This window comes from Vigna unguiculata, chromosome 8 (genome assembly GCF_004118075.2).
Source record: "Vigna unguiculata cultivar IT97K-499-35 chromosome 8, ASM411807v1, whole genome shotgun sequence".
NCBI classification, from domain to species: domain Eukaryota; kingdom Viridiplantae; phylum Streptophyta; class Magnoliopsida; order Fabales; family Fabaceae; genus Vigna; species Vigna unguiculata.
The window spans coordinates 15,565,597-15,593,210 of NC_040286.1; the positions used below are offsets into that span (position 1 = coordinate 15,565,597).

A 27,614-nucleotide genomic window follows, 5' to 3' on the forward strand; every position below is an offset into this window, starting at 1 on the left:
GCACGCTACGTTGCCTTGTTGGATATATTTCATGTCCACCTATGTCATCGACAAACTTTTATATGTAATTCCGAAGCTAACCCTACTATGGAATCTATTCTCTTCTCTCTCCTCTTCTCTTCCTCATATATTCCAAACCGATTCAGCCTCTGATACAAAACCTCGTTTTCGGCATTCCCTCTGTCCGTAAAACGTTGTCGTTTTGAGTTTCAATGGCGAGAATCCTTGGAGGGAAGTATAAAATCGGTGAAAAAATTGGGAGCGGATCATTTGGTGAAATTTACATTGGTAGGAAACTTTTTGTTATTACTTATTTTTGCTTAAATAGGTTTTTTAGTGGTGTATGATAATTCTTTTTATTTCTTTTTACTAATTTTTGATATTTTAAATTTGCTCCTAGCTTCTTCTTTTTAAAAAAAAATAAAAAAAAAACATGAATCTTACGGTTAAATTAATGGTAATAGTTGAATGTTATATGACATTTGTTGATCATGTTACTTTGGTTCACAGTTTAATTTTAATTGATATTATTTATGTTAGATATTACTAGTGACGAAACTTGGACAAAAAATTTAGGGATGTCAATTTAATTTTTTTATATACAGTTTATTAACTAAAAAAAATATTTCTTTTACTTAAAACATTTTCATATTACAATTCGCACTTCTCAATTTTTAATCTTTCTAATTGATTGAATTCATGCAAAATGGATATTCTAATTTCTAGTTCAATTCAAGATTATTCAACTAATTCATTCTATGCACTAAAAAACATAAAATCACAACATTTTATAATGTAGGGTATACTAATTTGAGAAAAATATAATTAGTGATCATGTCAATTTCAAAAAATAATCCCTAAAATCAAGTTATTTTTCATACTAATTTAGGAAAAACTTAATTTAGAAGAAATATCATGGAAGAATCATAAATCTAACCTACATAAATCATACTAGGATACTAAGATACTAATTTAGGAGATCTTCTAAATATGAGTTATTTGATCTCTCTGTTCTCCCATCTCCAGTTCTCAATCTATCTTTCTTTTTACATTTATATTTTATTAATAGTTTGTTCTGAAAAAAAATTTATAATTAGATACAAAACCTTAATCTTTTATTAATCAAGATCCATCAAATTAATTTTTATTTAATTTTTTAAAAATATATAAATAATATATATATATATATATATATTTATATATATAAATATATAAATATATATATATATATATATATTTATATATATAAATATATAAATATATATATATATATATATATATATATATAACTATAAAAATAATACATAAATATATAAATTTAAATTTAAAAACAAATAAATATATATAAAAATAAAAATTAAAAAGCTTGGAGTGCCGTGGCTCCCCGTAGTCACATGCAAGGTCCGCCCTGTATATTACCATTGTTGTAATGTGATTATAGTCAAAGGGAAGATAGTATACTTATTTTAAAAAGAAAATGAGATTAAATTAAAAAAAAAAAATCGAATAACGGATTGAAACTAAAATATTACTCGTAATTGAGATAAAAAAGAACTTATTTATCCCTTTGTTTCTTAAAGAATTTAGTTAATAAAAATAAAATATTTAATGAATTAAAATAAATAAAATTTATTTTTAAAGAACTAATTTAGTAAATAATATTTTAGAAAATATATCTACTAGCTTTTATAGTTTTGGTTTATTATTATTAATATTATTATTATTAATATCATTATTATTATTATTATCTTTTTAACTTGTATATGTTTTATTTCCAGGGTCGCATATAGATACTTCTGAAATCGTAGCCATCAAAATGGTGAGTCTTATTTCCTTTATCTCGTCGTTGCAAACTTATTGACTTCCATTTCCGGCATTCTTTGTTTTTAATTTCCTATTTATTTTTCGTAAGGGTTGGTGCTAAAAACTGAAATAAAATAGGCCCAAAGGCACAATTAGTATTTAAACCGATTAAAGTAAGTTTTTTATTTAAGGATTTAGGATTAAACTTTGAACGTAAATTTTTACAAAAAAAAAGTATTTATAAGTAAAATAACGTTTTCTTCTCGTAAAACAGAAGTGTTTTATTTCAATTTCTATTATTAATCCATCTCCTTCAAGACAAATGAAAATGTAACCCCTTTATTGCTTGTGCTAAATAATATGTTAAAACTTTTCTTTGCTTAAAATTTTCTAATTTGCTATATGATTGTTGAATACCATAGGTATTTTTGCGAACCCCAATCATTTGTTTAAGAAATGGCTAAATTAATCAATTTTAGCATTAATATATTTTATCAATTTTTTCATTTAACTTAAAGAGTCAGCATAATTTGATTTTTCTTCAACTTAAAGTGATTATTGATCTTTATTACATGTATAAATCATTGACCATTAGTCTTTTCTAATTGTTGATATTCCTTGTTGGAAAATGGTTAGATTTTTTTTTTTGTTATTACTGTTTTTTTTATTTTAGTATAGTAAATAGGTGACTTTTGTTTTTGATCTTTGTAAATATTTTTTTTTCTTTTGGTTTTGATAAAATTAATCATTTTTATTTTCATCCCAATAAATATGTCATTTTTAATTATAGTTTCTCTAAATATATAATTTTTCAGTACTTTTACAAATATAACATTTTTAGTGATGGATCTTGGCTAGCATGGTTGGGAGAGCCAAAATAATACACCCAAAATTTATATATTAAATTTTGTCACTAATACAAAAATGAAGACATAATTTAGTATAACGATAATTAAAAAAGAAATTACACATATCGAAAAGATTGTCCTTCGTTTTTTCAAATCCCTAAACTCATCAATAATTAAATCAGAACTAAAATGTTCAACTATTTATTTTTTAAATATAAATAATCATATTATCGACAAGAAATTCATCTTCCATTATTCTACAATCTTGTTTTGATAATGTTCACTATAGAAAATCATCTTTCTATTATAGCTGCAGATATAAGAAAAGTTAAAATAAGATAAATTAAACGATCATTCAAGTAGAATGTCTTTGACTTTCCTGTCCTTACCAAAGATTGACATAATTCAAGTATGATTGATAAATTCTTCAAATTTGAATGGTTATCTTCATCAATAATAAAATGTTCAAGTTGAAAGTTTAAGAAATGGTTCCTCTAGAATATCTCAAGAAGTTGAATTTAACCTGTTTACATCTTCATGGGGAGCTTCTCTTTTATAACCTCTAAAAAATGAATTTATTCTTTTATTCTTCATCAATATATCTATATAAAAATAAGACTAAAAAATAATTTTTCATAATCTAATAAAAAATTGAAAGATATAAATACTTAAAGAAAAATAGATGATAATCAAACCATAATTAAATTTCAATTATAAAATAACACATGGTACAATACTTTTTCTTCTATGTTCATAAAATAAAGAATTAATATACAAGAAGCTCATGAAATAAATAAGTAAACTATTATTTCACTATCAAGTAAAAAAAGAGAGAATTACTTTCTTTTTTATTTTCTAAAAAATGGAAGACAACAAATGAGAAATGAGAGCAAAAATAATATATATTTTTTTCTCTTCAAAAATTAAAAAAAAAAAACTTATGAGAATGGAAGATGAGAACAATTTAAAAAAAAACTTAAAACAAAATGAAAGAAAAAATAAAAAATATTTTAATAAATCTTTTTATTTTTTATTATACTTAATTTTATATTTTATTATTTATTGACATGTTGTGTTATATAAAAAAATAAAATATTTAGTTTAATATCATTAATTTCTAATATATTATCTATAATATAAAAAAAAATTAATATTGAGAGTGATATGGCGTATCAATTCTAAATTGATGTTTCACTTGAGATGTCGTATCAATTCTAAATTTAACCAAACAAATTAACAACAGATAGCAAAAGGACAAAAAAAAAAAAATCAAAACATTATTGTATTTCCGAAAGTATTCATGTTCAAATCTTTTATTTATTTTTATTATGTTATTTATAAAAAATATTACCTCTAAATATAACGGTTGGTCCAATTTAGTTTGTCCAAATTTAAGTTAGATTTTTTTTTTATTAATTCATTTTAGTTCGTTTTATCTCTAGTCCATCAAATTGAAGGACTAAATGTAGATTAAGATGATTCGTCATCCTATTTTATTTTAAATTAAACATTAAAATAAAATATTAAATATGTATATTATTTTATTTTATAAATATAAAAAATATATAATAATATTATAACTTAAATTATTAATACTTATAAATTAAATTTTTTTATTAGTTATAATAAAATAATTCAATATTTAAAGAAAAATACATTTCAGTCTAATTTTAATTTTTAATTAATTTTAACTTTTTTTATATTTTATTTTTTTTTCTAGTTACTTTTATTTTCTGTAATTGCAAGGAGCATTCAATTATTCATCCCAAACTATAACATTCCAAATTAGTAGTCTTTTGGTATTAATATGTTCATCACATGTTAGGTTTCATTCACACATTAATCACTCAACTCATCACTCAACATTCGACACAAATAAACACATGAGACTCTAGTTCTATAGATGCATATATGTGGTGTTTATGTTTTTGTAAAGTTTGCACCTATTATAAATTTTCTTTGTAGTAAATTCAAGCATCAACAACAACATTTCCCTTATCTCAAAACAAAAGTCCTCAACTTGTGATGAGTCAATCCGTGTAAGTCTGGTTGTCTCACTTTAACACCACTACCTAAAACCATCACCTTTATCCCAAAATCATTAAGATAGGGTTAATTCTTATCACTACACTACCAAAACCTCATTCTCAATTTGAGTATGAGAATTTAGTAGAGTTAGGATGACTTCACGCTGAAATCCCTACACCAATGTATCATTACACTATACAATATAGAGCCTTTATAGAAATGACCATATTCATACAATTCACAAAAAAATAATATGTTCTTATCATAAGATTCAATATATTTTTGACATTCAATCCCAAGTTCTATTCAACCCAACATACACCATCACCATAATGTATTCATCTCATCAATTCTCATCAAGCCATAAAAAGCATTCATATTAATCTCTTATCATAACTTAGTCAAATCATAACATGTATTACATATACAAAATTCAATATCATTTATGTAATTCACATATTCATCATCACTATCCTTTCAACTATAAAGATCACACACACAAACACATGTATAATAATTCATCATCCAAAACATAAAACAACTAATAACTAATTCCAATCCTATTAATAACTCACATATTATAAAGCATATTAATATTTAGAACTTGTTAAAATTAATAAGCTTCCCTTGCCTTAAAAATAACCTTTCTCAAAGTTAAAGCTTCCCAGCTCAATAGATTGAGCTATTCCTAATTAGAAACTCTATTTGAAATTATTATCAGTCCAAATTACTCCTTACTACCTCAACTACTCAATGTTGTTATCAATTTTTGGGATCATCGAATACACTGGTGACTTGGTAAATTTTCATAATGGATTTGAGTTGCACACTGTTGGCCTATATGTATTGAGCATACTATTAAATTTTCTTCCATTACCGTTATCCTTTTCTTTAACATTATTGTTAACGACTTTCCCACCACAATTCACTTATTTTCTCATTACTTCCTTTAGTTGGCTAGGGTTGGGGCTGACTCTAAGTTTGAGTTTCTTAATGGATTCGTGCGATAAATGAAATATATGTTTGTGGATGACTGTGTGGCATTAAAGGTGAGGGTTGGGTCGCTAGTGGGGACGAAGAGAACAACATCAAAGTTGACTATAATTTAATACATGAAGTTTGATGTTGTTTTCTTCATCCCACCGGTGACCTAACCTTCACTTTTGATGCTAACACACCCATCTGAGGACATGTCTTCCATTTCTCCCACGATTTTAGACATAAACTTAAACTTAGAGCCAATACCAACCCCAACGAGCTAATGGAAGTAATAAGAAAACATGTGAATGACAGTTGGAAATTCGTTAAAGGTAAGGTTAATGAAAAGGATAACAATAAAGAAACAAAATTTATCAATGTGCACAATATGCATAGGCCACTAGTGGGCACCTCAAATCAACTGTCAAAATTTACCAGGTCACCATTTATTCCAGTGTTTCGGTGATCCCAAAAATTTCCAACAATATTGAGTATCTGAGGTAGTAAGGAGAATTTGGAACAATAAAAATTTAAAATAGATTCTCTAATTAGGAATAGCTCAATCTATTGAGTCGGGGACCTTTAGTTTTGGGAAAGGTTATTTTTAAGGTAAGATAAGCTTATTAAATTTTAAAAGTTCCAAATTTTAATATGATTCATAATTTGTGTGTTGGCTAGATTGGAATTAGTTATTAGATGTTTTATATTTTGATGATGAATTGTTGTACATGTATTTTTGTGTGTGATCTTTATAACTGAAATGGTAATGATGACGAGGATGTGAATTATATAAATGATATTGAATTTGGTATTTTTGATATATGTTGTGATTGCGAGTTATGGTATGAGATTTCTATGAATTCCTTTTATGGCTTGATAAGAGTTTATGAGATGAGGACATTGCGGTGATGGTGTATGTCGAGTTAAATAGAACCTGGGCTTGAATGCTAAAAATATATCAGATCTTGTGATATGAATGTATTATTATGTTTTGAATTGTATGAATATGGTCATTTCAAAGGAGAAATGTCATATTGTATAGTGTATACAATTGTGTGGGGATTCTAACGGTAAGTCATCCTGACTCTACTAAACTTTCATACTCAAATAGAGAATGAGGTTTAGGTGGTGAGAATGAAGTGTCATATTGTATAGTGTATACAATTGTGTGGGGATTCTAAAGGTATGTCATCTCGACTCTACTAAACTTTCATACTCAAATAGAGAACGAGGTTTAGGTGGTGAGAGTCGAAAAAGATTCCTTATTAGTGGGATCAATATGGAATAGTACCGTGACTTAAAGGATTGATAAGAACTAACCTTGTCATGATTGTTTTGGGATAAGGGTGATGATTTTGGGATAAGGATGGTTGTTTTGGGATAAGGGGAATGTTGTTGTTGATGCATGAATTATTGCAGAGAAAATTTATGGCAAATGCAAGACTTTACAAGAACGTTGGCAAATGCATGATAAGACTTTATAAAAATAAATAAGCTTACCCTTCATTTCTTTTATGGTGTTTTTGGTGCCCAACTGCAATGATCATATAATTGGTAGAAAGAGAATTTAATGTTACATAAACTCTATATTAAGATACTACAAATCAAATTTAGAATAAAATAAAATGAAAATATCAAAAAGTATTGAACATCCATGAAGAGATGAAATCGTTGCATTGAAATGAGACTTGGGAGCTGGCAAGACCATCAGAGACCAAAAGTATTGTTGGGTGCGAAATGGACCATCAAGAACAAGTATTTATTGAATAATCTACATTAATGTTTGATGGTAGTTAGTGGTAATGTGAGAGTGTTTGATGGTAATTTGATTGATGAAGCATTTATATAATTTTAACGGTAAAGCACTGAGTAACATGTCTGTATCAAATTACATCTAATTCAGGACTCAATTAGTAGCCCATGTCTATAGTTAGAAGGAAGGTGTTGACTACAATTAGATTTTCTCTTTGGTGATTAAATATGGTTACATTTGGGTCATACTTGCTTTGGTTGGCAATAACCATGGGGACTTGGATAGTTATACGTGAAAACAAATTTTCTTCATGACCACTTAGAGGTTTTATGTCAAAAGATTTTATGGTCGATGGTAAAGGGTTTAAGTGTGTAAGTTGAAGTAATCGTTGTATAGACTCAAACAATCTCATGGATAATAATATAATATATTTGATCAATATATCACCACTCAAGATTTTGACAAAGGTTCTTATAATCCATGCATCTATCATTTAAAGGTGGAGAACAATGGGCCCACATATTTGTTGTTGTATATAGACGACATACTGATAATATCTTAAGATAAGCTAGAAATCAAATGATTTCATTCATTACCAGGAAATAAATTTGAAATAAAGCATATGAGCATAGAAGAGGTGATTTGGGGATCAAAATCAACAAAAATTGAACCCAAAAGAAGCTCTTTATGTGTCAAATGAACTACATTCATAAGTTGATGAGATGTTTTGGGATGGACGAGTTGAAGTCATAAACACACCTTTGACAACATTTATATGTATTTTTATAGCTCAACACCATGTAGACAAATGAGGTAAGGGATCCATGTCTTATGCTCCTAGTGTGGTGGTAAGCCTAATGCATGTGATAATGGACACTAGACTACACCTTATCAAACTGTTAGTCTAGTGAGTAGGTATACAAGTAGACCTAAGAATGAATATTGGTAGGCATAATGAAATGGATCTCAAGATATAAAGCTGATTAAAGACATAGGAATTATCTTCAACTTTGTCAATGTGTGTGGCAGACTTTCACTTTGTGGTAAACCTGGACATTGGATAATCTAGTACTAGTTATGCTTTCAAAACTTGGAGGTCTCTAGAAAGTTGGAAAACTACTCTCTAAGGAACATTAGTTTTATTGACCATAAATATGGTTGGCAGAGGTAAAAAATGAGGGATATGGTTAAAGGGTTTGATACAATTTGGGTGTCACTACGGGAAGAAATTCATTTTTTGAGATAATCAGAATGCACTATGTTTAGCCAAAACATAGCTTGGTTGGCCAAAGATCAGTATGTTTATACAAAGAAAATGATTAAAGTGAAGAAGATCGACAGGAGAATCCAATAAATGTTTTCATAGAAATGAGTTTTTATGAAAGTAAATTCATACATTGGTTTGACTTATTGAACACTGATTCTTGATAGTAATTCTAGCAAAAAAAAAGAGGTTAAGTATGTTTCTAGTTACGCAACTTTGATGTGAAACTGAAATTTGTTCTATTAGAAATTTTGATAAATTTTGTCCTCAAACTTGAAAAATGAATGAATATAGTTTTTTTAACCCAATTAAGTTAAAAGTTTTTGACCTGTCAAATGTGTTTCATTATCATTTGAGTTGTTTACACTGTTTGACACATTCTCACTTTAATGTCTAAAAGGAAGCATGTTTGGCACGTCAAACAAAATTTAATGTAATTGGTTTAAATGAACTATATTCACCCATTTTTAAAGTTTGGAAACCAAAATGTATCAAAGTTTCAGATAGGGACGAATTCCAATTTCATGTAAAAGTTCAGAGACTAAAAACATAGTTAACCCAAAGAAAATGTAGTACGAAGTGTAGTTTGTAGGATATTGTGTATTGAAATTATTTTTAGGACAATAACATCTAGTTGTAGTATCTAATAACTTACAGGTTTTAACAATGATCATTGCTTTCTGACTAGATGCATCTACCGAGCTAAAGTATCTATTGGTATTAGACTCATATTAGTAGTTGATCTAACAATCATGTAACTATTTCAATTCAATTTAGATAGATATTCATGAGTACTTCTAATTAAGTATTGTCCCATACCTCTATATAAAAAAGAAAAACATGCTACTAGATATCTGGATATAGACTTGTAATAGAATGATAATATCTAATACACATGACACTTTTTTATTTTGTGTTATTTTCTCTTTATCTTTAGATGGTGTGATTCACAATTATCTTTACACTACTTTTTTGTTTGTAATTTTAAAACTCAATTTGATGGTACTTAGTACACAATATATATTATTAAAGATGTTTTCTATATTATAATATCGTGTTTAAATTTATATAAAATTAAGTTTAAATAATCATTTGTTTATAATTAAAATCTATTTTGTAGTGTTATGATCAAGAAACTCTATAATTTAGTTCTTATGTACTTTTTATTTTACATTTTAATATTTTATGTTTTATTTTGGAACATTTTTAAATTAATAAAAAATTAATAATAGATACTAAAACATGCAAACATGCAAAATAAATAAATAAAGACTATCTCTTCTCCTAGTTTTTTTACGAGCTAAAATACTTCTCTGACCTACTTGGCAAATAAATCTTTTAGTGCTTTACATGACAAACATTTTTTATTAGGTTTAATTAGTCGAATAGTACGCACTTTGGTGGTAATGTGTCAATTTGGTCTATACTTTTAAAAATGTTTCAATTCCATTCCAACTTTTGGAAAGTGTGTCAATTACGTCCCTTTCAAAAAAAAAATCCAAGGATGTTAACAATGTGTCACGTGTCCATTTTTTTTTAATTTTTTTTTCAAAATAAACAATTTTATCACGTGTCAAGTACCTAGTGTGACATATGGCATTGTCAGTGCCACATGGTAAGACAAGGTCATGTGTCATTGTCATGATTAGATGTCATTGTCACTGTCAAGTGTCATTGTCACGGTTAGATGTCATTGTCTTGATTTCAACTTAGTCCTCACACATGTCTCTTTTTTTCAATTTAGTCCCTACATATGTCTTTTTGATCTAATGTAATCCCATTTTTTTTTCAAAATAGAGCAATATTATCACTCTCTTAAATTTGAGACCAAATTTATTATTTATATACATATTATACTGATATATAATAATATATAAATTGTATGATTAATTTTTATTTAGTTAAATAATGAATCAAATGTTATCAATTAATATATGATATATTAGAAAGGTAATTAATGTTTGGCTTTTGAAAAATGTAATTAACTTGATAAAATAAAGAAAATTTAATTTGTATTACTACAAATATGTACGATATTAAATTAAATTGATGTATTAAATAATAATTAGTAATTCAACGATTAATATTAAATGGTGAATTAATTTTTTTCAACTAATATATTATATGTTAAAAAGGTAATTCATGTTTGGCTTTTGAAAAATCTAATTTAATTTAATTATATTAATTAAGTAAATAATTAATTAAAGAGACATATGTGACAACTGAATTGAATCATAAAGACATAACATATGTGGGAACTAAGTTGAATTAAAGAGATATGTGTGGGGACTAAGTTGAATCAAAGAAACATGTGTAGAAACTAAATTGAATCAACGAAACATAATTGAAGACTAAATTAAAATAAAAATAATGATTCTTGGTAATAACAATGATACGCAGCATTGTTTTGTCATATAACACTAACAGTGTTACTTGTCACACTTTCATAGACTGCAGTTATCCACTGTGTTAATGCATAATTGTTAAGAATACTAATGCTTAAATAAACTAGTCTAACAATTTTCAAATATGAGTTATCAATTAGTTTTTTTCGATCTAAACACAGTGAAACTCTTTTTGTAATTATAAAAATATATAAATTAATATTTTTTATAATTTTAAAAATAATTATAAAATTAAAAAAGTAAAATAAAAAAAATAATTTATAAAAAATAAAATAGTAACAAATGTGTACAAAAATAAGGTTACACTTTATATATATATATATATATATATATATATATATATATATATATATTAAAAGTACACCGTTAATATTTTCAAAATTTTAAGTAATAATTTAATTAAATAAATTAAAATAATTATAATCTTATTAAATTATTTTATTAGAATTAATACTTAAATTTAATTTATAAATATTAATTTAAATTATAATATTATTATATATTTGTGTTTTCAAATTTATATAATATAAAAAATTATATTTAAAAATTTTCTCGAACCTATCAAATTGAAAGATGAGATAAAACATATCAAAATAGACAGAGGGGTTTTTGCCAATAAGTCATATTTTAACGGGATGATAAGATACCTCATACCTAAACTTGTTTTTGCTACCCCTACTTTTCCATCAATTTTTATCATACTATATTTAGATATTGTGAAGTAGGGGTTTCTAAAAGCAATATTTTTCTTGATTTATAGGAGAAGAGGAAAACAAATCAACCACAGCTCTTGTATGAGTCCAATTTATATAGTATTCTTCAAGGAGGAAGTAAGTTAACACAATTAGTTCAAAATGCTGTTGCAAAAGTTTGCATGTGTTGTGTTAATAGATTGTGATGGAACTGAAGGTGGAATTCCAAGAATGAAATGGTGTGGCACTGATGGGGACAATAATGTTCTTGTTATTGAACTTCTCGGACCAAGTCTTGAAGATCTCTTTTACTTCTGTGGGAATAAATTATCACTCAAAACAGTTTTAATGTTGGCTGATCAGATGGTAATCACTCATTCGTTTTCATGATCTTGTTTATTTGTTTTCTTTGCATATTGAAGCAAACAATTTAGTTTTCTGTATGCTATTGTAACAATTTTTATGTAATTATGATGTAATTAATTAGTTGTTACAATAAGTATGATTTTTAGAAATTAAAAACAAAATTATATTTTTTTAATTAAAGATAAACCTGCTTTTGTTTAATTGACCACAGCTTACACGGATAGAATATTTACACTCCAAAGGATTTTTGCATAGAGACATCAAACCTGATAACTTCCTTATGGGTCTTGGAAAGAAAGCAAATCAGGTATTCTTCATTAGCATTAGTATTTTTGTTCTTTTTAATTGCTATGTGAATAAACTATTTACTTAATTAGTATTTTCTTTAGCTTTCAACTTTTAATTACTATATAATTGGTGTAATATAATACTCTCAGATTTACATGATTGATTTTGGACTAGCAAAAAGATACAAGGATCCCATCACAAATAAGCATATCCCTTACAGGTACATGTATTTTTTCTGTCTGGCTTCACTATTTTATTTAATCTTTTATTGTTCAGATTATATTTTGGTTCATTAATTGAAATATCTAATTTCAGTAAAATGTATATGAAAAGTGATAATAGATTAGCAACTCCTTTATCTCTGTACGGTATAACATGCGTCATTTTATATACACTATTCAGTATACTAAGAAGTTTATAACTGTTAAGACTTTCATACTTGGCCCTATAGTAACGTTGCAAGAAATTTATTTATAAAGGTAAATGCATTATTGCTTAAAATGAGAAGCCTTTCGACTTGAGTTTATGACATTATAAATAATTGTTTTATCTTTACATTATTTTTATAATTACTTGTGCCTTATTAGATTAAATTTAGCTACGTTGCAATGATAATTTGGTATTGGAGGAAGTATTTCAGAGAAGACTATAATTTTGGAAGAAAGTAATTATATAATTTATCACTTTTAGGTTTGTCGGCTTGATTCAAATTCACAACAACTCCATATATACGAGTGACTTTTCACGAACATATCTTTAGGATTTTTGTGTAACATACACCAATGCAGAGTTTTTATCACGATTATTTTGGTCATTTGACATTGGTTTAAGACCTAAGGTAAATTCAGTTAAGGCGTAATATACGTTAAAAATAAATAAAAATGTAGAAATGATCTTTCTCTCCTATTCTCTGGCCTTCCATTCCGCCTTCCACACCATCTTCACCACACGAACCACGTTGGAACAGTGTTGGCAGAGCAGATCAAGAAGCGCGACCACTAGCAAATTGAGAACGATGCAGCACCTTCGAACCACCATTGATATAGCTCCGTTCATGTTACTGCACTCACAAAATGAACCAGGTCTTCACCAAAATCCCATTGTAGCAAGATAGAATGAACCCAATGATCCAGAACGCACCATGGATTCCTCCACGTAGATGAACCGCGAACCTAGCCAACACACATCCACGATGCTAGAAAACTCAACGTTGCAACATCTGAACTAAGCCATCGTGAACCCTAATCATGAGATTAACCACATAATAGCGCCTCCATGAGATCTCCTTAACCATTACAACCAGAGTCACAAACACCACAACATCACAAACCCATTATCACAACATTGTCAGCCACTCCATTGTTACACTTCTCCAACTCCTTAATGAAACTCATATAGAGGACAAAAGAGGGAAATAAGCGGGATAGGGTTTTCGCGCATCAGAGGAAGTAGATGGACTGTTTCTGGTTTTGGAGATTTTTATCCCACCTTCTGCCTTAATTGAATTGAAAACTGCGTCATATCACCATCTTCTGCCTCGGGAACTAAGACTTGAAGCCATCGAGTCCAAAAAATAAAATAAAAATTGCTGACACTTTACTGCCTCGGGTCATAGCAACCGAAGCATAAATTGGCTTTATTGCCTTGGGTCAGTAACAACCGAGGCATAAAGCTTTTGTTTTAAATTCAAAAATTCCAAGTGGGGGGAGGTCGAAAATTTGGAGAGGCTTTAGGCCTTAGGTCCATCAGAACCTAGGCATAAGACTAATTTCTGCCTCGAGTTAACTAGTAACTGAGCATAAAATAATGCATAAATTACAAAACTACCACCGCGTGTTTATATGCCTTGTTTTTGCTATAACCGAGGCATAAAGCTCGAGTTAGAAAGTCCAAAATGCACTAATGATATTATGTAGTTATCTTATGTTCCTAATTTATTATAGAAAATTACTCTAGGATCTTCATATTCATGATTTTCACATATTAATATACATAAATCATGATAGGATACTAACCTTGATTCATGAGAGATTTACAATAATGCATTCTTCAATCTCCTTTTCCTAATTTATTTATTTGTCTTTCTTTCTCCTCTCACAAAACCAAATGCATACTTTCTTGTATCCATACAACTAACAAAGTTTGAATCTATATACCCATTCACCTCAAGGTGATCATATTTTCTATAAGTAAGCATGTGATTCTTTGTTCCTTGTAGGTATAATAAAACTTTCTTTGCAGTTTTCCAATGATCCAGTCTTGGATTACTTTGGTATCTACCAAGTATACCAACTACAAAGGTAATATCTGTCCTCGTACATGTTTGAACATACATCAAACTCCTAACAACAAATGCATAAGGGATATCTTCCATATGTTTTTGTTCCAAATCATTCTTTAGACATTGCATAAGACTAAACTTGTCTTCTTTCTATATTGGAGCGGGAGATGTTAAATATTTATCCATTCTGAATCTCTCTAAAATTTTATTAATGTATGTATTTTTAGACAAACCTAACAATCCTTGTGATTTATCATGGAATATTTATATTCCTATCACATAGCATGCCTCACCCATATCTTTCATTTCAAAGTTATTAGAGAGAAACGTCTTAGTCTCACTTAATAGACCAAGATCATTAGTTCTCAATTCCCGTACATGATTTTTTATCCTAATTGCTCAAATCCATTAATTCCAATCAAGGTTCATTCATGTAACAAGATGTGCGTTTTTCTTTTTCATTCAATTCCAATTGGAATTAAACTGCACGAATACAACACCACAAGGGCATCATACTTTCGATTTCAACGTCATTAGTCTTGATCCAATTCAAGCAACGTACTAGTTTCAGTTCTTGAATTGTATTAATGCACTTATTAACACCACAAGTGAAAGAAGTAATGTAATGTAGTAAAACATCATATTGAATCATTAGCAATGAAGATAAAAAATCTCTAAATTTAATAATTAGTGTTCATAAACAAATTTCATAGAGGAATAACTGGATTCATAATTAGGGTTTAACTTAATTTGGGGAAAAAAGAATTTGGGAACAAAAAGTAATGGGAGAATTACAAATCTAACAACAAATGATCTGATACCATATGTAGCATATTATGTAGTTTTCATATGTTTCTAATTCATTCTGTTAAACTACTTTAGGATCTTAAGATTCATGATTCTCACACCTTAATATACATAAATCATGATTTGATCCATGAGAGATTTACATTAATAGGTTCTTCAATCTTCTTCTCCAAATCTACCTCTTTGCCTTTCTTTCTCTTCTCACACTTTCGTGATGACTTTGTGAAAGAAACTTATGACTAGAGACAAAACCAAAACCTCTTTATTAACCAATGTCCATCAAGTTGGTTACCATAAGTTTATTTTCCATAATCAATAAGTCCTTATATTTTATTAAATCACATTTGGACCATCATAATATTTCAAATGAGTCACATATAGAATATAATTAATCCGTGAATTAATTCTAACAGGTTGAACATAACCTTATCTACTACAAGTGTTTCTTTATAACGTTCTCTATAAATATTAATCTATTTAAATTCTAGTTATGTCTTCATACCATTCTAAATTATTTTCTAAACATATTTGTATAGACCATGTGTATAGAATATTTTTTCTGGTTCTAGCTAGGGATGTCAATGGGGCGGGTAAGGTACGGATAGTAGCTCCCATATCCTACTTGATGGATAAATATTTGCCTAGTACTCATATTCATATCCGTGCGAGTATCTGTTATGCGAATATCCGCAGTTTATTTAATATCTATGGATATCCACTAGTACCTGCAGGTATTTACAAAAGAAAAAATTAATATTTAAAAGTATATTTTAACCATAAATTAAAAAAAAATATACATTGCATAACATTCATAAATTTCAAACAAAGTGCATGTTGAATGACAATTTAGAAAGAAATAATTAAAAAAAAAAACTAATTGATAAAAAAACTCATTCAAAATCAATGTGTTAATGTTATAATAATGTTTTTTTTATTTTTTTTAATTTAAATTAGAGTATAGCGGGTCAGGTATCTGCGCGTACGGGTGCAAATCTGGGTGTAAATCTTTTGACCACAAATGTTGAAGACATTTTCTATATCTTTAGATTTGAGTTTTAGAATTTTCTCTGCGTCATGTCAACTAGAAGTCTTAATTTGTATTTATTGCCTAATTGATCTTCAATTACTTATCAGACACAATGAAACCTGTCATAATGTTCTATCTTTTGTCAGATGATACACATGCACTAATGATTTGGTCAACGTTTGTCAGTTGCAACTATTTCGTGTTTTACCAATTCTAAGTTTTTTGTATTTAAGTTCTTAACAAAACATTGACGTTGTCATAATTTTTCACTAAAAATGTTATTTTCATTAATGTAATAAAATATGATCACCATTCTTCAAATGAATAACAATTTACATTTTCCTTTCACTTGTGTGATGAGTCCATCTTCAAGAGTAAGGAAACCTAGGAGAAGCCATGCGGAATTGATGAAGCTTCCATGGAGAAGGATGAAGGTGCAGAAGTTAGAAGATGAGAGGAGAAGTGGTGCGGCAATGGTATTTGGAGAAGCTCTCAAGTGAGGTTGGGCCAACACTCAAGGAAGGGGGCTAGAGGAAACCAAGAAGGAGATCTCTAGCCTAAGTTGATTCACAAAAAAAGAGGAGTCTGGAGTCATCTCAACAAAATTTCTCTACTATATTCATGAATGAAAATACAAGGGTCCTAAGCTCTCTATTTATAGGCTAAAATGAGACCAAGGAATCTCCAAAAAGTGGAGGGAAAAAGGAGTCTAGAAAGTTGAATTTTGGAGCCAAAAAGGAGCATGTAGGAGGTGTGACTTGCTTGGCAAGTCACACTTGTCTTGCCATGGGAAGCTAACTCTCATCCTTGGAGAGCAAGTTTGAGAAGCTTCTAGGCTTTTCTAGAGTAGACACACTACTCTTGGCCCATTTGGCCCAATTCCCCTTTTTGGTCCAAAATTACTTCTAAAGCCCAATTTCCTCTAAGGCCCAATACATGGCCCAAAGAAAACCCTATTCTACTGGGCCCAAAATACAAAGCCCAAAATAAAATCCTAATCTAGTATTTACAAGCAAAGTGTCCTAGGCTAGGTCTTCACATCTTCCTTGGCCCATGTGAAGTTCATCTTGGGTCTTGCATGCGCATTTAAGGCCCATTCCTCTTGTATTCTCTTAGCCATAAAAAGAATCAAGACAATTAAAGATAGCACAAAAGAATGGTCCAATAAAAGTATAAGGCCCAAAATGATTATTTATTTAATGACAAAGAAAAACTAAATGGACCAGGCCATTGGCCCAAGCTGAAAAGCCCTGTGGGTGATATTCATCATTGTGTCTTGGATTCATCTCAAAAGGAAACATTGTGAGATCAAGCTCTACAACATGCTTTTTTTTTTTTTGCAATATGATTGCTTGCTTTGGTGTCTAGGTATTGACTTCTATCTGCACACCATTTATTGTCATACAAACAATAAACAAGGTGTTACCTTCTTTACTTGTTCCTTCAATAATTTCCTTCTCTTAAACTCTACAGTTTTTAGGTGCTTTACATTCAAAAGCATAGTGAGAAAATTTCTCACAGTTGTAACATTTGACATTTTACTTGTCATACACTGATATTGAGTTGTCTTGCCCACAACCTCTTGTTGAATTTCATCCCTTTTAGAAATTGTTGTCATCATTATAAAATCTCCAACTTCATTCTTGTCCTCAATCTCTATAATGACCTCTTCATTGTCCTCAATCACGACTAGGGCTATTTCCTTGTTGGCCTCAGTTATTGTGATGATATTCTTTGTTAGTTGAATTATATAATGTGTATCTTAAGTCGTTGCTCCATGATCCCTTCCTTTTTCTTCTCTTATTCACGTTCTCAAAATAAGCTAGAAAGATGCTCAAAATTCACAACCTCAAAGTCTTTTGTTCCTTCGGTGGTATTGATAATATGTTCAAATTTTATATGTAATGATCTAATAATTTTCTCCATAATTTTTACACCATCAATCCTTTCATCATTTCTCTTAAGTTGACTAGAGACCTTTTAGACTCTAGAAATAGTCGAGACAACTTTACTTTCTTTAAAAAATTTACATTCTTCTTTACTAAATACTTTCCCTTGTATGAAGTTTGACAACTTTTCCATGCTTCATTTTCTTGTGTTTCTAAAGCCATTCCTTTGAAATTGAGAAAGATTATTCTCATCCTTTGCCTCAATTATCACAATTATCTCTTGAACTCGTTGCGAAGTAAAGAGAGCCTTCATCTTGATGCTCCATATCATAGTTGCTTTTGTTAAGAATTGAGATTTAACTCCATATATAGTCCTCATTTTAGATAAGATCTTTGATGTCAATTTGTTGGAATGAAATTTTAGTAGTGAAGAAAATATTTTAGAATGCAAAGAGCTAACAAAGAAACTATTTAAAACTCTCATTACAAGAAATTCTTTAAATAACAACCAAATTTAGAGATAAAAAATAATTAGTCACTAAGTGTATAATTTAGATATCAATTTATAAATTAAAATTTATCGGTATCTAAAATAGTTGCCATTATGAATAAAAAATTATAATTAGCTTGTGAATTGTGTGACATCCCATGATTATAATATAAAAGAGCACACAACATGAAGCATACATGTACTAACTATTTCGTTATCCAAAATATACTTGATGAAAGTTAAGGCACAAAAAAATGGCCACTAACAGAACATAAAAGCTAACAGTACGCAAAAGAATTGCCCATAGAGCAGAGAATTACAACACAGTTATTGTTCTTCCAAAAAGGGGCTCACTAATGAGCCAGCACCAAAGCATGGTTCATCTAAACCGCAACACTCCCATCATCCTGATGACCACTAGGGGTTTCCACATCTGCTCACACCAATTAATTGATGATCATCGCAAAAGGAAAAACCAAACAGAAGACATACACCAAACAAACAGGGTAAGCTAGAGTAAAACTTTTTTAATCATATTATTGAGCAAGTAAATGTTAAATCAGGTTGTAAACATATAAAGCAGTAGGCACCCAAATCATGTGAAAGCAGACAAATACAAGACTCTTTGACTCGATTATCCAGATCATACTCTTGATATAGAATTCTAAAGGAAGTATGTGCCTCTGCTAGTTTCTAAACTCTGGAGAGTCCAGACGCAAGGGGTTATCACCCAACCACACACATGGTGAATCCTCTAATGTCTTGGGCCCAATATGTCCCAAGACTAGGACCTCCTGCCACTCTCACCACATAAATCATTCTGCTCCATATGAGCGTGAACGATTATTAGAGTCCAGGATTCCTTCCTTTATCTAGACATCTCCTATATCAAGGTATACACTAACCACCATCACCAAGAGTTTCCCTTGAAACTCTTTTACCAACAATTTGCACATGCCATCTCAATAATTCAAGTCTCATGCTAATCCACCACCAACAGAACAAGTCATGTTTTCCATTTCATACTCAACATAACAAGATTTCATTTAATCTCATACTTTATAAATGCATACCATGACATACATATATCACAAAATAGTATTCATCCCAAATAAGTGAGTGCCAACATTTAAGTACCTGCAATTCCATACAATCAAGCACAACACACAACCATAATTCTTACACCAAAATCCCTAAGAAAATTTATTATCACAAAACCAAAATCACTGTAGTAATGCGTGACACATTTCTCAAGCTAAAGATATCTAATCGACTATCCAATCGGTCAAACCACAAAATAGCATGTTATAAACCAAATGTCCAAATTTAAGCTCAATCCAACAGTAAATGAGTTGGGAAAGTCAATTTTACTAAAACTGCGCACATTAGAAAAAGACATAGTCACCCAATGACCAAGGCACTTGTCCAGCGACCAAGGCACTCGTCCAGCGACCAAGGCACTCGCCAAGCGACAACCTGACGCTTCTAGAATACGAAAAATAACGTCAAATATCATAGTTTCATGAATATTTAAACCCCTAACTTGAAAATACACAAAAAATTAACGTTTTCCCCAATCTTGTTTCATATTCCACAAAACACCAATCACATAAAATAGAAATAACGTGAATACAAGGTGTAGAATCCAATCCCTCCTCAGAACAATATTTTAATAAAAAGGGTTCACAGATTATTTTTTCTACCAAAGGAATCACTATTAAACCATAAACCCCAAATCCATTATGCTTCGCCCCTACAAGGATAACCACCCTTTTCATGGCTACAAATGCCTTCTAGAAATTTCTCCACAAATAATAGCATACTTAAGTATTTAAGATTCCTCTACATCCTACCTTAGACCTATATCCTAAAGAGATATTTATAAACATGCTTCTAGAATGTCTCTTTATAGCATACTAGTAATATTTATAATTTTTTTATCAACTAAGACAATTAGGGATAAAAATCAGGTTTATATTTCAAGTCAAATTATTGTTACTTAAAACTTGTTCTTACACTGATAATTTCATCCAGAGAGAATAAAGGTTTAACAGGGACTGCACGTTATGCAAGTTACAATACTCACTCAGGAATTGGTAAGTACAAAGAATTTTTCTTTTTTTTTTCTCTATAGATTGTAACCTACAATCTCGCTCAATTTTTGTTTTACTTCTTAGAGCAAAGTCGTCGAGATGATTTGGAGTCTCTTGGCTATGTTTTAATGTACTTTTTAAGAGGAAGGTATGTGTAATCCTATTGAACAATGTAATCTTAAAATGAATCTTGATTTAATGAAAAGTTTTAGATACTAGTTGCATAGGTTTTTCAACTATATATGACTTGATACTTGGTTCTTGAAATTTTTTAGTCTTCCATGGCAAGGTTTGCAAGCAGCCACCAAAAGACAAAAGTATGATAAAATATGCAAAAAGAAGTTATCAACCCCCATTGAGGTGTGTTCATAATCATTTTCACTTTTACCACCTCTTATTCTTTTTCTTAAGTAGTGTATAAACAATTTATACAATGCATTTATGGACCACAACTACTTCAAAAATTGGAACGGATTTTATTTTGGTGTAGATTTTCCTTTCCAGCTCCATATTTTAATTTTTTTTACTTTATTTATCTGGTTGAATAATGGGAAGCAATGTTAAAATGTGGGAAGCAAAAAGAGGAAAATGATAATAAGAATTAGAAAAACACGACTACTTGGATTTGAAGGCTCGCAACAACAAGAAAAATAATAATTACTTATCGCCAAAATTCATAGATAATAATAAAAATCCTTAAATAATTATGGTTTACTCACGAATCATTACCGATAGATAAATATTTTGTAACTAAAATTATCCACTAATATATTCTACGGGTTTTATCGCCACAAAAAATTTGTAAGTAAATTTCTCGAATCAAGATTTTTTTCTTTTCAAAGAAATGGTATCAATGGTTTAATGTTTAAGTCATCATCATCCTGAGAAGATTTTACTATTGAACTTTCTCTTATGCATATAAGTTTAATAACTACATTTTATCTTCTTAGGTGCTTTGCAAGTCATATCCTGTGGAGTTTGCTTCTTACTTTCATTATTGTCGCTCTTTGACATTTGATCAACGACCAGATTATGGTCTTTTGAGGCGTCTGTTTCGTAATTTGTTCACTCGTGCAGGTATGACTTTGAATTATCACATGCAAGTTATGCCTTGTAGAAATCAATTTTCTTGTTAGTTTATTATTCCCACCAACATTAATTGTAGTGGTATACTTTATTTGAAATGAAATGATTGTATAATATTGTGAGTTTGAGCATTAGTTTTGTGTGTTTTGACTGCGTCTGCGACACATACGTAATTATATTGCTCAAGCTTAACATTTAAGATGTATGAATTTCAAATTCCCTATTAGATCCATATTATTAGATCCATATAAGTGAGTATTACTTTTGGTAATGGAGATTTGGTTTTTTAGAGTTATTCTCAGTTGATCGTATAGAAAAAGAATCTAGAAAAGCATTAAGAATAAATAATAGAAGAATTAGCTGATTACTTCCTAATCCTAGTTATCGAAGCGTTGACAAACTAACTAATTGACAAAGAAAAATTTATGAGTGATTAAGCCCCAAGAGGCATTAGGTTCAATGAAGGTATCTAACTAGTTAAAAGAAAACAAATCATGTTCCCAAATTAGGATTCACAAGGAAAGATATAGCACTAGGAATGGCAACGGGGCGGGGCGGGTACGGGTATCATGATCCCATCCCCATCCCCATAATAAAAATTCATCCCCATCCCCATCCCAAACCCAACGGGTATACAACTTTTGACCCATCCCCATCCCCACCGGGTAACGGGTATTTTCTTATACCCATACCCATACCCATTTTTTATTGTTCCATATATCAATTAAATATTTTTTATAAAAAAAATTTAAAAATCACACCAACGGAATCATGATACTATCAAAATATTCAATATTAAAATAACATACTCTTTTTGATTTTCATGATGTCAAATATTAAGAAAAATATTATAATAGTATAAATCTCAAATTAAAGTATCAAATAACAACTAAATAAAATTCAAATAATTATATAAAAGCTAAAAAATTACACATTACTAAAATTTTATAATAACCAAAATATTTATTAATTTTACAAATGATCAGTGGTTTCATTTGCATTCGATCCACCTACACATAGAAAAAAAATGAAAAATTAGATATGATATAATAATTGAAATTAAAAATTTTAATTACTAGAATATAATGTACCTTCTTCATCAGATTCATTATCATAAAGGAGTAAAGATAATTAAATGTGTGACCCAAATTTGAGAATATCCATTTGAACATAACATAACGGAAAAAAAAATGTATAATTAAGATTATGATAAAAGGAAAAGTACCTTGAAGATCTACTTAAACCTTAAAGAACAAGCCAAACAATTAAAAGAGAGTAAAAAAGTGTATAACCAAAGTAACAAAAAGAAGAGCTACAAAATAAGAGTCAAACATTTTCATGAAAATAAATAAATAAATAAAGATAATCAAATGTGTAACCTAAAAATTATTTCATAGAATGAAATTGAGGAACACCTATTTGAACATAACCATGTACAGAGAGTAAAAATTATGTAATAAGAAGAAGAAAAATTACCTTCAAAATTAAATCTTGAAAAACAAACCAGACAATTGAGAGAGTAAACAAAGTGTATAACAAAAAACAAAGAGAATGAGAAATATGTTATATATATATATATATATATATATATATATATATATATATTATATTATATTATATTATATTATATTATTATTATATTACTATGTATATATATATATTATATGTGTGATATCTTATGTTTATATATATATATATATATAATTATTTATATATATTATATTATATTATATATTATATTATTATTACTATGTATATATATGTGTGGATATCTTATGTTTATATATATATATATATATATATATATTTTTTTTTTTTTATAGATATATATTTATTTTAAGTATATATTATATTATATTATATAATAATATATAAATTTGTAATGTTATAAATTTGTTTATAAAAGATCTCACTAGTTAAATGATTAATTTGTTTTATACGTATATATTATATATATTATATATATTATATTATATTATTATGTATATATATTATATGTATATTATATTATATTATATTATATTATATTATATTATATTATATTACATGTATATGTGTAAATATATATATATATATATATATATATATATATATATAAAAGTATATTTTATTTATATGTACTAGTGTAAACACAGGCGCTATCGCGCCTGTGTGTACGCATTTTTTGAATTATATTAATAATTGATGATATTGTAATGTTATTAATTTAATAAACAAAATAACAAAATAAAAGTATATTTATAAAAAATAAAATAAAATGTACGGAGAAAATAAGAGAAAAATAACTGTTGATGAATAGTAAGAGAAAAAAAGAAAAAGGAGATAAGTAAATAATTTTATAAAAACTTGTAAAAGTAACCGTTAATTTTTAAAAATTTAATAAATAATTAAATTATAAAGGGTAAAGTTGGAATTATGAAATGTGGACACAGAAGAGGGAATCCCCTTTATATATAGTTATAGATATATACTATATTATATTATATTATATTATATTATATTATATTTTATGTGTAAATATATTATTTATTTATATATATTTTTTAGATTATTTAATAAATTATAAATAGTTTAGTAATTTAAGCGGGGACGGGTATTTGGGCGGGTATATATATATCCTCATCCCCATCCCCATCCCCATCCCCAGTTGAAAATTTCGGGTATTACCCATACCCATACCCATACCCAGTCAAAGCAGGGATTCCCGTCAAAACGGGAACGGGTTCGGGTGATACCCACGGGCACGGGTTTATTTGCGATCTCTATATAGCACTTCCTTAGCCAAATGAATTAGCTGCACATATTAAAAGAAACAAATAATAAAGTTAAAATATTCACTACAAAAAGAAAAAAAAAATAATAAAAACTTTCCTCCGTTGTCTTTGTAGAGTTTGATTTTCCTCTTCCCAAAAGCCAAGAGAGAAGAATGGATAAACTAAAATAACTAAAAGTATGTTGCAATACATAATTTAAATAAAAATTTAGTGTTGTGTAAGATTAAGGACTATAAATAAAACAAATTGTGGGTTTGGGCCTTGAAAAAACTTAAGATAATTAAGTTGATTCATGAAGTAGTAATGTGTACTTATCATTAATTTTTTTTAGCATTTCTTTATTAATTTTAATAAAGAAATATTAATTTTAATAATCATACTCTCCTTGTTATCCCTTCTGCCTTAATGGCAAGGAACTCTCCTTTTATCTTAGTTCTTAACTCTGTTTCAAACCAAATTAACATAATGTTGGTCTAGGCAATGTAGTTAGCACCACTTTTAACACAATGCTAACAGAGTATATTCCAGAAGGTCATATTCAAGATTACGTATGTTCTTTACATTGTCTACTTATTAATTGCACTGTCGGTGTATGTTACGTGTCGTACATTGTGGTGGAATATCTGTGTTCTCTGCTAATGTTATAAAATCTTCTTTACCAGGATACGATTCTGACTATTTATTTGATTGGACTATTCTAAAATATCAACAGATGCAACAACAGAAGACACAAACTCAACCCATTGTCAGTAATTTCTTTCCTAGTTCAGTAATTTTAAAAGCCATTCTGAAACAATTGTTGCTTATAAGCACCCAATCTCCATCTCCTTTTTCACCATTTTTGTTAATTTTTCATTACATTATCAAACCTTCATTCTCAATATTGACGTATAATTTATCTCAATGATGTTTATGGTAGACACTTGTACAGAAAAAGGAGAAAAGTAAATAAGTTTATATGTAAGTCAAAATCAACTTATACATGACTTAATTTAAGTGTTTGAAGAAGTTCTTTTAATTTTTCTTTCTTAAAAGTGTTTCGTGGAAATTAATCCAATGCTTTGCAGTACTTTTTTCTTTTTCATAACTGAATCTCTATAAATTTGCTTTTAATTACGATTTTCTCGATTTCATTTACAGGATAATTAAATGTAGTGTTTTTTATCGAATAACTCACTCGATTATTTTGGAATTGTAGGCTCCCCTAGCTGTCCCTACTAGTCTTGAACCAGTGGAGGAGGATAATAATAAAGGTAATTGCTTGCTTGTATTAGGTATATGAAGAATCAGTTCTTGTAATTTTGATATTTTCACAAAAGCTCGTGATGCTTTGTATTAAGTTATGCGATTTTCATCGTGAGGTTAATGAGTTAAAAATTTAGGGTGATATTTTATAACAACCATTTAAGAAAAAAAAAATTGCAGTTGTTTATTTTCCGTGGATTAATTTTTTTTCTTAAAAAAGTTTAATCATGTTCATAAAATTAAAATTAAATTTACATTCACTTATATATCATAAGTAAATATTTTATTTTAATAGATTCTAATTCATGACTTTAATACTTGTTAAAAAATATACTTTAAATTTGACTCAATTAAAAGTTTAATAAAATTAACTTAAAAATATTAAGAAAATTAATTTGTAAAATAGAATTGATATATGCTTATATATTATAAATTGATTTTATTTCAGTAAAATCGACGTGAGACTTCAGACTTTTGAGAATATTTGTTGTTGAAAATGGGAAAGTATAGTGCCGTTTGATATACTAAGCTTACTGGTTAATGTGGTTATTTGTCTCAACATATTTCTGAAATAATTCTCACGAAAGAATGTTGTTGTATTGAATAAATTTGATGCATCATTTCCTTTTTCAGGAGTCAACGGTTCAACTCAACTTGATGTGGAAAGACCATCAATCAATGTTGATCATCAACGGGTTTTCAAAACAACATCTAATATTCAGAATCATAATACCAAAATTCCACCACAGAAACATGTATTTTCCTCTTGAAAGTTTTACCATCGTTTTCTTGCCTCTGTCATAAATAACGAGTTAGCTACTTATTAATTTGACCCATTTTGTTACCTTAAAGGGAGAGCAACAAGGAAGAAATTTTAATAATTTGAGAACTATGCCATGTACATAATTTATTATAGGATTAAATTGTGAGTGAAATACTTTCTCAAAGGAACAAATTACCATTTTACAAATTTGATAGAGTGCACAGTGGTTAATGCTTAAACATCTTGCATTCACACATTACAGAGATGATTTATTTAATGAAAAGTACAATATTCAATTCATAGGGCCAATAACAATTACATTATCATTTTATATTTCTAGATGTATATATCCCTATGTGATTATAGTTGTTGATTTAACTATATCCATCCACATATTAGACTGAAGTATCACACTTTGACATTAATAAAATTCTTGCAGATTGTGAACAATGGTTCATCTTTGCCCATTGCTATGCCCACACTCTCCACAGAAAATGTGTCAAAACCAGTAAGGCTTCGCCGAGTTTCATCAACACGACAATAGGTAAGGGAACTACACAACTAGAATTTCGAAGCTTATACCTAATTTTTATTATTTTTCTTAGAAATTTAAGTATGAGTTAAAAAAATTGTATAAATAAAAAAAATTCATGACAAAAAAAAAGGATTAAATATATTTTAAGTTCCTAAATTTTGACTTGAAATTGAGACTTTTTTCTATGTGAAACTTTGAT

General features: G+C 28.5%; 1 protein-coding gene across 1 annotated transcript; it reads left to right on the forward strand.

Annotated features, from left to right (window-relative positions):
* The first annotated feature begins 212 nt into the window (after nt 1-212).
* Nucleotides 213-27,424, forward strand: LOC114194911 (casein kinase 1-like protein 3). Its single transcript, XM_028085316.1, has 14 exons — nt 213-288; nt 1,779-1,819; nt 11,840-11,909; nt 11,989-12,137; nt 12,349-12,444; nt 12,575-12,645; nt 20,954-21,015; nt 21,097-21,160; nt 21,288-21,372; nt 21,963-22,089; nt 25,535-25,641; nt 26,071-26,125; nt 26,751-26,812; nt 27,320-27,424. The coding sequence occupies exons 1-14, from the start codon at nt 213-215 to the stop codon at nt 27,422-27,424; spliced, it is 1,170 nt and encodes a 389-aa protein (XP_027941117.1).
* The last annotated feature ends 190 nt before the right edge of the window (nt 27,425-27,614 follow it).